We start from the raw sequence: 9,878 nt of genomic DNA, 5'->3' as shown, positions 1-9,878 counted from the left end.
GTAGACACAGGTGCAGGGAGCCTCACGGCCCGGGACAGCTGCAGCTCCTCTCCCTCATCTGTTGCTTATTAACCCCATTAAGTCTTGGTGTTGTTAAGATCTGCAAAAGGGTAAGAAACAGCCCCCAGGGACCTGAACTGTCCAACACAGGGGCTACTGGACGCATGTGCACAGGGGCAGCACGGGAACGGCGCGACCCCATCCCATCATTCTAGAAAGCTCTATTGGACAGCCCCAGTCTAGATGCTCCAGAGTTGGAAGAGGCCTCTCCTGGGGGCGCCCCAGCCTCCTCATGGGAGGCAGGAAGGCCGCCGGCTGCTTGGGCAGAGGAGCCGAGGCATGGTGCTGTGCTGCCTGTGCAAAGGCCGCTGTCACAGAGCGGCAGGCTAATTGCTTTGTGCTCCTGCAGGCGACACCTGCATACTAACGCACCTGCTCTCAGAACCACTTTGAAGCCCCACCCAGGCGGGAGTGCCCCGAGCACCAGGCGACTGCCTCCTGCCAGCGAATCCCTGGAGTTCCGAGCGTGGGCTTCCCAGAGTGCCAGCCTGGATTAACACCGCCCACCCAGTGGACCCAGCGGGATCGGATTGGGCTTTTTTTTTTAAAGATTTATTTATATGAAAGGCAAAGAAGGGCAGTGGGGAGAGATTGGCTGGCTCACTCCCCAATGGGCCAGGCAGAAGCCAGGCTGGAGCGAAGTCCGCAGGAGTGGAGCACACAGGAAGCCGCCTGGAGCCCGGGCCCCGCCTGGTCAGCCCTGTGCCGCAGTGCGGCCCTCACCAGAACCCAGGTGCCCGCACCCGGGCCACGCCCGTGTGGGCTCAGCTCGCCTCCTGTGGCCAGCAGGCACCTGGGGCTGAGGCCTCCCTCAGGGCCGCAGGCCGGGCTTCCCGCTGGGCACGCTCCTCTCACAGCCCGCCACGCCCCCACCCCAACCCCGGCAGCACCCACCTAACTCGGCCAGGGGCCAATGGCAGCGCCGCATGACCGTGAGCACCCGGTCTGCGCAGCCTGGGCTGGCTTCTAGGTCAGTCCCCAAGAGCTGGATGGGGCCATGGGCAGGACGCCTGGCGTGTGACTGCCCCAGCGTCTGTGGGGACTGCACACTCTTTTTCTAATGTATCCGCGATGGGGGATTTTTTCCCCACACATTCTTTTAAATTTTCGGAGAAGCCAGCATCCTTGACCTCAGCAAATGACCTCCAAGACCCCTAAGCCAGGGGAATAAACCAAGCAGGCTTCCCTGGGAATGGCAGTGCTGCTGAGACGGTGCGGCTCTGGGGAGACCCCAGGCAAGGGGCAGGCGGGGCTGGCAGCTGCGCCAAAGCAGCCTGAGACCGCCCGGCACCCGGTGCTCGCTCCACAAACTCACCGGGGACCAGGCCGCAGGGATGCCCTGGGCTCAGAGAGTTCGGTAAATGAACTTAACTAAAATGTAAGTTAGGAGGGGCCGAAGCTGTGGCGTAGCGGGTAAAGCCTCCACCTGCAGTGCCGGCACCCATATGGACGCTGGTTCAAGTCCTGGCTGCCCCACTTCTGATCCAGCCCTCTGCTATGGCCTGGGAAAGCAGTGGAAGATGGCCCAAGTCCTTGGGCCCCTGGCTTCGGATGGACCCAGCTCCAGCCACTGCAGCCATCTGGGGAGTGAACCAGCGGATGAAGACCTCTTTCTCTCTGCCTCTGCCTAACTCTGCCTTTCAAATAAATAAATAAATATTTAAAAAAAAAAAAAAGAAGCAGCTCCTGTCTTTGGACTGGCCCAGCTCCAGCCCTTGCAGCCAATTAGGGAGTGAACCACTGGATGGAAGACCTCTCCCTGTCTTTCCCTCTCCCTGTAATTCTCCCTCTCAAATAATTGAGTCTTTAAAAAAAATTTTTTTAAAGAAATATTTAACATATGGGGATTTGAAAAGTAAAAACATTTGAAGGTCCAGGGCCAAGGTTTGCCCTTCTAAGATGCAAGGCGGGACAGCCGGTGGGCAGGTGGGCAGACACCCTGACGCAGAATCTACAGCCTCCACTCCCCTCCAATGTCCCCCATCTCCGTGTGCGGGGGCCCATGCAGGCCCTGGCACTCATGCATTTCACACAGAGAGCCTGCACCGTCCTGGGGAATGGCGCTGAGGTCAGAATGAACATCACACTGGCATTAACTCCAAGCCTCCGACTGGGCTCCCTCGGGCTCGGACGGCCGAGGAGAAGAGGCAGCCATCTGGGAGGGGTTCGAGCTGCTTCCCTGTGCACGCTGCAGACGCAGACTCCGGCACTTAGCCGGCGGGGGCTGGCTTTTCCTGGTGTCTTCTTCTGACACTCAGGGTTTCCAAATGACCCTCGGAAGGGGCCCAGCAGAGCAGTGGAAGGCACAGGAAAACCTTCGTGGGAGGTCCCCAGGATAAAGGCGGGGTGAGCGGGGTGAGCGGCTGGGGCAGGAAAACCACAGCCCTGCAGAAGGGTTCCCTGGGGAGCAAGAACAAACCCCAGCACCACCCCCCAGGGCCAGACTTCACACAGCTTCTCAGCGGCCTCTGTTGCAGATGCCTGGCATGGGGAGGGAGACGAAGGGCAGGAGCTGAAAGCCGGACCACGTCCGAGAACCTGCCCCATCTGGGCCCTTGCGCCTAACTCGCTTGACTCCTAAAAACATAACATATGCCAAGAAAAACAAGCTTCAAAAAACACAACCAACAGGCTTGAGGCACAAACATTTTCCTGTAACACTATTCTTAACAGCAAAAACCTGGAAGCAACTGAAGTGTCGCCAACACAGGGTTTGGTTAAATAGTAATAGTGCGTATCCCGGGTGGAATTAGTTGGCAATTAAAACATGGCAGCTGCAGAAACAGGGAAATCCTCTTGTACGGCACTGTTCTCAGCTGGTGGTGGGTGTGTGCAATGCAGGGGGCGGGGAGCGGGTGTGGCAGGTCGAGTCCAAAAGTAAGAACCAAGGCTTCCACCCTAACTGCTCCTTGTTTTTGTTGACAGGCAGAGTGGACAGTGAGAGAGAGAGAGACAGAGAGAAAGGTCTTCCTTTACTGTTGGTTCACCCTCCAATGGCTGCTGCAGCTGGCGCACTGCGCTGATCCGAAGCCAGGAGCCAGGTGCTTCCTCCTGGTCTCCCATGGGGTGCAGGGCCCAAGGACTTGGGCCATCCTCCACTGCCTTCCCGGGCCACAGCAGAGAGCTGGCCTGGAAGAGGGGCAACCGGGACAGAATCCGGCGCCCCGCCCGGGACTAGTACCCGGTGTGCCGGTGCTGCAGGCGGAGGATTAGCCTATTGAGCCGCAGCGCTGGCCTGCTCCTTGTTTTTTTTTCTACTGAGAATCACTGGGGACATTCCTGGTACCTACACAGGGAAGCACTACAATGTTAATACTGAGAAGCGCTTGTGTCCGGGTGGTGGGATCTGAGCTGAATCAAACAGAATAGGCAACAAGCCAGCCTTCCCACTCTCTGTCCTGAAGGGAGTGGCCCCACGCGGCAGCCCCCGCTCCCAGGGTGCTGCAGACCTGGCCAGCAGCCTCGCTCGCGTCTGCCATGGGCAGCCCACAGCCTCGCTGCCCTTCCTGCTGAGGTCTCCAAGGCCAATGAGTGTCGTGTGTGAAGCACTCAGCTGGGCAAAAATAAAATAAGCAAACTGCACACAAAAGACAGGAATGCTCCAGTCAACACTGAAAAAGGGCTCTGGATTGAAACTCTTGATAACTGCTCTCAACTCATTTAAAAATCAGCATTAGCTACCAAAATGTAAAGTATTAGTTTTATTAAAATGCAAATCAATCAACTAATCTGTCTTTCTAGTAACAGTTGAATTGCAGTATCCGTGTCAATTAAAATAGTTTCCAATTTATTCTTGGCTGGAAGGAGGGTGGTCTCGTGAATTTTAAAATGCAGGCCTCCCTTTAGTGAGCTTTCTGTCAGTTCCTTTTTCATCTCCCCTGTTTCTAGCTCATTTTAATTAAACATGCTGGACTCCAAATATTTTGCAGAACCTTTTTAACCCATCTTCATCAGACGAGGAGTGGCTCCAGCCTTGGGAGGGAAGGCGTCAGCACCATACTCACCAGTTTCACCGAGCAGGCCACTGCCCTGCCACTGTGCCACACACCAGCCAGAATCCTCGGGCCATGCGGACAGGACTGCACATCCGCCTGCATTTTCAAAAGGGATTTTTTTTTTTTTTAAACAGGCAGAGTGGACAGTGAGAGAGAGACAGAGAGAAGGGTCTTCCTTTGCCGTCGGTTCACCCTCCAATGGCCACTGCGGCCGGCGCATCGCACTGATCCGAAGCCAGGAGCCAGGTGCTTCCTCCTGGTCTCCCATGCGGGTGCAGGGCCCAAGCACTTGGGCCATCCTCCACTGCACTCCCGGGCCATAGCAGAGAGCTGGACTGGAAGAAGAACAACCAGGACAGAACCGGTGCCCCAACCGGGACTAGAACCCAGTGTGCCGGTGCCACAGGCAGAGGATTAGCCTATTGAGCCGCGGCGCCGGCCCGAAAAGGATCATTTTAAAATGGGTGAAGGTAGGGGAATGCTCCCATTTCTGCTGGCTGATCTTTTGGGTAGCTGGGGACACACTGAAAGTTAAACATGTCCCTGACAATCAAGCCCAAGAACCAAGTGCTGAGACAAGAAGCCAATCACCACGTACTGAGGTGGTAAAGACGGGGAGATGGAGAAGACCCCTCTCCACTTGCCCCATCCTGAGCCCAGCACATGGAGACTACACTCGGGCCTCACTCCAAAGTCCAGCTTCAGGCACACAGGATTCCTGGGCAGAAAAACCTGGTTTTTGGTCTTGATACTGCGAAACAGGGGCACAGCAGAATGAGATAGCGTTTGGGACGCCAACATCCTGTACACCAGGGCCTGGGATAGAGCCCACCTGTACTTCCCATCTGACTGGCAGCTAATGCACCTGGAAGGCAGTGCGGCCGCCCAGGTACTTGGGAACAGGATGCAGCTCCTGGCTTCTAGCGTCAGCCTGCCCCAGCCTCGGCTGTTGCAGGTATTTGGGGAGTGAACCAGTGGACAGGAGATCTTTCTGTGTCTCTGTCTCTTGCTCACTCGTTCTCTCCCTATGCCTTCACTATGCCTTCCAAATAAATAAATGAAATCAAAATTAAAAATGAAAATCAAACCTGGACTTTGAAAACAGTGACTGCTGGGGTCGGCGCTGTGGAACAGCAGGGTGAAGCCACCACCCGCAGTGCCGGCATCCCATATGGGTGCTGGTTCAAGTCCTGGCTGCTCCACTTCCAATCCAGCTCTCTGCTATGGCCTGAGAAAACAGAAGATGGCTCAAGTCCTTGGGCCCCTACACTCACGTGGGAGACCTGGAAAAAGCTCCTGACTCCTGGCTTTGGATCAGCACAACTCCAGCCATTGCGGCCAACTGGGGAGTGAACCAGCAGATGGAAGACCTCTCTTTCTGTCTCTACCTCTCTCTCTCTCTGTCTCTCCTTCTCTATCTCTATCTGTGTAACTCTTTCAAATAAATCTTTAAAAAATAAAAATAAAAAAAACAGTGACTGCTTCCTAAATACAACTGGCCTCACTTGCCTGGATTCAACATTTCTCCCCTAACCCTGCAGTGCTAACGAGAAACAGGGCACAGGACCCAGGAGATGGGCAGACCTAAGCCAGGCACACCCATCACACACATTCCTTATGCAAGATAATCTGCGCTGCATATTGGCCACAGCAGGCCAGTAAGTCCCCCTTAATTTCCAGCTTCTGACCTTTGGATGAAAAACAAGTGAATCATCTCCTCCTGCCAGATTCCACCGAGGCGAATGTCAGTAATGTGATTTCGGAGCGGCCAGACCAGAAGAGGACTCTGGAAGAGCCTTCCCACGAGGAAAGGAGCAACAGAGAAGCAGCCAGAGATGTGCACTCGGTTACCAACAGCAGCCGTCTCCGTCACAGGGCCTCCTCGGGGCACTGACGCTAGGCTGGCGAGGGCTGCTGGCTCCGTCACAGGGCCTCCTCGGGGCACTGACGCTAGGCTAGCGAGGGCTGCTGGCTCCTCAGCGCCCTGATAACCAGGGAACAGCATCCACCGGAAGCAGCATCCTGCTCCACGGTTATTTCCTCTTAAAAATGATTTTTAATTGACAAATCATAATTGCACACATCCATGGAGTCTGATGTGATGTTCCATCAGCTGCTCGCGCTGTGGAATGATTAAATCAAGCTGCTTCGTACAGCCAGCATCTGACCTGCTTCTCGTTGTTTTTGTGCCAGTCATTCAAAACTTACTAACTTGTTTTGAAACAGAATACACTGACTGTAGTCACCCTTCTGTGCCACAGATCTCAAAACTCACTCCTCACCAGCTCAAACTCTACACATGACCGCCAACTCCCAGCCCCTGGGGACCATCCTTCCCCCCATTTCTGAGCTCGAAGTTTTCAGAGCCAGCACCCGAGTCAGCCGGCATGGTACTTCGCTCTGCCTGGTTTAGTTCATTCAGCATAATGTCCCCCAGGTTCATCCACACTGTCCCGAATGACAGAATTTCCTTCCTTTTCAAGGCTGAGTACTATTCCATTGTATATATAGAACACATTTTCTTTATTCATACTTCCATATAAGGAACTCAACTCAACAGAAACAGAACAATTCACTTAAAAAATGAGCAAAAGACAGAAATTTATCAAAAGAAGATATGCAAGTGGCCAACAGCATCACTAACCCTGAGGGATAGGCAATGAGCTCACCTGCCATCACCCTAAAGACAACAGGAACGTGTGCTGGCGAGGACGTGACGAGAAGGAGCCCTTGCACAGCCACTGCGGGAACACACACACGGCGGTGCCTGGAAGCGCTCAAAACACAACTGCTGTATGATCAAGCAACCCTGCCTCTGGGTTTTACACAAGGGAACTGGAATCACTCCCACAATTCCCAACACCCAAGACACAGAAGCAACCTAAATGTTCATTAAGGGGTGAACAGATACAGAAATGCAAAGCTTTCTATTGTGCATAGGAGGCCATCCCGACAAACGTGCATCCTGCCAGAGCTCTGACAGCTTCCCCTGAGCTACTCAGGAAAGCACAGGCGGTGGTGGCGGTGACACCGATCTTTGTTTGTGGTGGGCAAAGGGCACGGGCCTGGAGGTCCCTTGCAGGCCTTAGGCACGTGTTCTCAAGAGAGCATCTGCCCGGGACTTCCCTGCTAGCTGAACCCATCAAGTCAACGGTCCATCTGGACGAACAGCCCAACTGGCCGAGGAGCTGCTGGGTGCTGAGAGGGCCTCACTGGGCCTGCAGCTGCGGACGAGGGGTGCCGTCAGTCCTGGGGGCCTTCGTCGGGAGGGTTGAGCTGGCCAAAGAGGGATCGATACAGCTCTGTCCTGGAAAACAAACCAAACAAACTGGTTAACACTTTGGCTAGCTTTTCAAGGTTACAAGGAAAGCAAGAAGCTGTGAAGGACCCTAATCTGCTTCTCCGATTGAAAACATAGCCATATAATTAAAAAGGCATCCCACAGCTCTTGTTCACAAATATATGGGAATCAGATAGTGAGCTATGTAAACAGTCCAGTGTGGCTGGAAACCCTGTCTCTAGGCAATGAGTTTTCTGTCCGTCCGCCCTTTGCAGAGGCCTCTTCAAGTAAGAAGACAAGATGGAATATTTTAATAGGAGGCATGAGACTGCCACGCCATGAGGAGGATTCAATCAGACACAAGATGCAGGGGATATAATTTAGTTTCCATACATTTTCTTGGACTTGGCAGTACTTGAAAAACAATGAAAATGACCCAGCAACAAGATTCCAATTACTGTCATGTGTGCAGCTGTTTAGGAGCAAGGCAAGGCCCTCTCCACTGCCCAGTCCCTCTTTCTCTGCTCTCAGCCTAATAAACAATTTGATTGGCTAATTTATTTCCAAAGTTGGGTTTTGTCATAAAAACAAATCACTACATGCTAGGGTCTTGGGTTCTTGAAAATAAATGATGACTTCCAACCTGTGCTCCTGTTATTAAATGCAGCATACAAACAAAACATCTGGCCAAAGGGGGCCAGCACTGTGGCACAGTAGCTTAAGTCTCCGCCTGCAGTGCCCATACGGACATCGGTTTAAGTCCTGTCACTTCTGATCTAGCTCTCTACCTGAAGGCCTGGGAAAGCAGCGGAAGATGACCAACGTCCCTGGGCCCCTACACCCATGTGGGAGACCTGGAGGAAGTGCCTTGCTCCTGGCTTCAGATCAGCTCAGCTCCAGCTGTTGCAGCCATTTGGAGAGTGAACCAGCAGATGGAAGACCTTTCTCTCTCACCGCCCCACCTCCCATTTGTACTCTGCCTTTCAAATGAATAAATAAATCTTAAAAACAAAAACAAACAAAAAACACCACCTGGCCAAGACTGAGACATCTCAAAGCAGGGAGACCCTTCTTGTTGCTATGACACAAACTCCAGAGGGCTTTCCTGTGGATGGAGCATTCTTACAGAGGTGAGAATGTTCCTGACAAGGGACAGGGGCGGGGCGGGTGGGGAGTTGCACAAGGCCAACTCAAGCAGGCGGCTCATGTGTGCACTCCAAACAAAGGGCCAGCTACCTCCCTCACAGGACGGTGGGCACCCAGCACAGGGCATGGACCAGGAGTCAACAACCCCAAGGAGGAAGTCATGCTTGCTCTGACATGTTCACAGCCCAACGAAAAATACAGCCTGCCTTCCTTGTTGAGAAAACTGGTTTTCAGGGACCAGGGTTGTGGTGTAGCAGGTAAAGCCACTGCCTGAGACACTGGCATCCCATACGGGCACAGGTTCCTGTCCTGGCTTCGCCACTTCGGTTCCGGCTCTCTGTTAATGTGCCTGGGAAAGCAGAGGAAGATAGCCCAAGTCCTTGGGCCCCTGCCACCATGTGGAAGACCCAGATGGAGTTTTTGGTGCCTGGCGTTCAACCTGATGCCGTCCTGGATGTTGCAGCTGTCTGGGGAATGAACCAACAGATGGAAGATCTCTCTCTCTCTGTCCTTCCCTCCCTGTAACTCCTTCAAATAAATAAATAAATCTTAAAAAAAGGAAGGGAGGAAGGAAAGAAGGAAAGAAAGAAGGAGGGGAAGAAAACTGGCTCTTAAGATGCCCATTACCCCAAAGTCATCGTCAGCAAATCTTACTTTAAACGCAAACCAAGGGACAGCACTGCTGCAGAGCAGGTTGAGCTGCTGCTTGTGACGCCAACATCTCCCATCTGAGTGCCAGTTTGAGTCCTGGCTGCTCTACGTTTGATCCAGCTCCCTGCTAGTGCTCCTGGGAGGCAGAGGCAGATGGCCCAAATACCTGGATTCCTGCAACCATGTGGGAGACCTACCAAATGAGTTCCAGGCCCCCGGCTTTTGGTTGGCCCCATCCTGGCTGTGGTGGCCATTTGGGGAGTGAACCAGAGATGGAAGATTTCTCTCACTCTGGCCACCAAGTAAATAAGCAAATAAATCTTTAAGGAGAGGAAAAAAAAAAAAAAAACAAAAAAAAACTCACCTTCCAAATAGCTATTTTAGTTCACCAAGACAGATTAGTCTGTGTGTGTGTGTGTGTGAATCACCCTGCTAAAGTTGTGGACAGGAACAGAAAGTATCAGAATCAGGAAATTCAGCCACAGGAATAGTGTAACAGAGTTTTAGACAAGGAAGGAGTGAATACCTTAAAGAAGAAACCACAAACGCTGCAGAGGTAAATGGTCTTTACCAAGGCAGGAGCACAGAACAAGCCGGGGAGGGCCAGTGCTGGCAGGAAAACAATGGCTCTCCAATTTTACTGCAGGAATTTTATCCCAAGAATGGCTGGTCCCTTCACCCTGAACCACTAAGCAGCCGCTGGGCATACAAAGCAGGCAGGGTCTCCAGGCACCATCCATCTCCTT

General features: G+C 53.0%; 1 protein-coding gene across 1 annotated transcript in view; it reads right to left on the bottom strand.

Annotated features, from left to right (window-relative positions):
• Positions 1-6,569: 6,569 nt before the first annotated feature.
• Positions 6,570-9,878, bottom strand: part of AATF (apoptosis antagonizing transcription factor) — a 122,951-nt gene continuing 119,642 nt past the window's right edge. Inside the window, exon 12 of the mRNA XM_062174752.1 lies at positions 6,570-7,362. Coding sequence (XP_062030736.1) covers positions 7,299-7,362 — 64 coding nt within the window. The 3' untranslated portion in view covers positions 6,570-7,298. The remainder of the gene's footprint in view (positions 7,363-9,878) is intronic.

This window comes from Lepus europaeus, chromosome 18 (assembly GCF_033115175.1).
Source record: "Lepus europaeus isolate LE1 chromosome 18, mLepTim1.pri, whole genome shotgun sequence".
Lineage (NCBI taxonomy): Eukaryota > Metazoa > Chordata > Mammalia > Lagomorpha > Leporidae > Lepus > Lepus europaeus.
The sequence above is the reverse complement of the archived record's forward strand: the minus strand, read 5'-3'. Positions and strand labels throughout refer to the sequence as shown.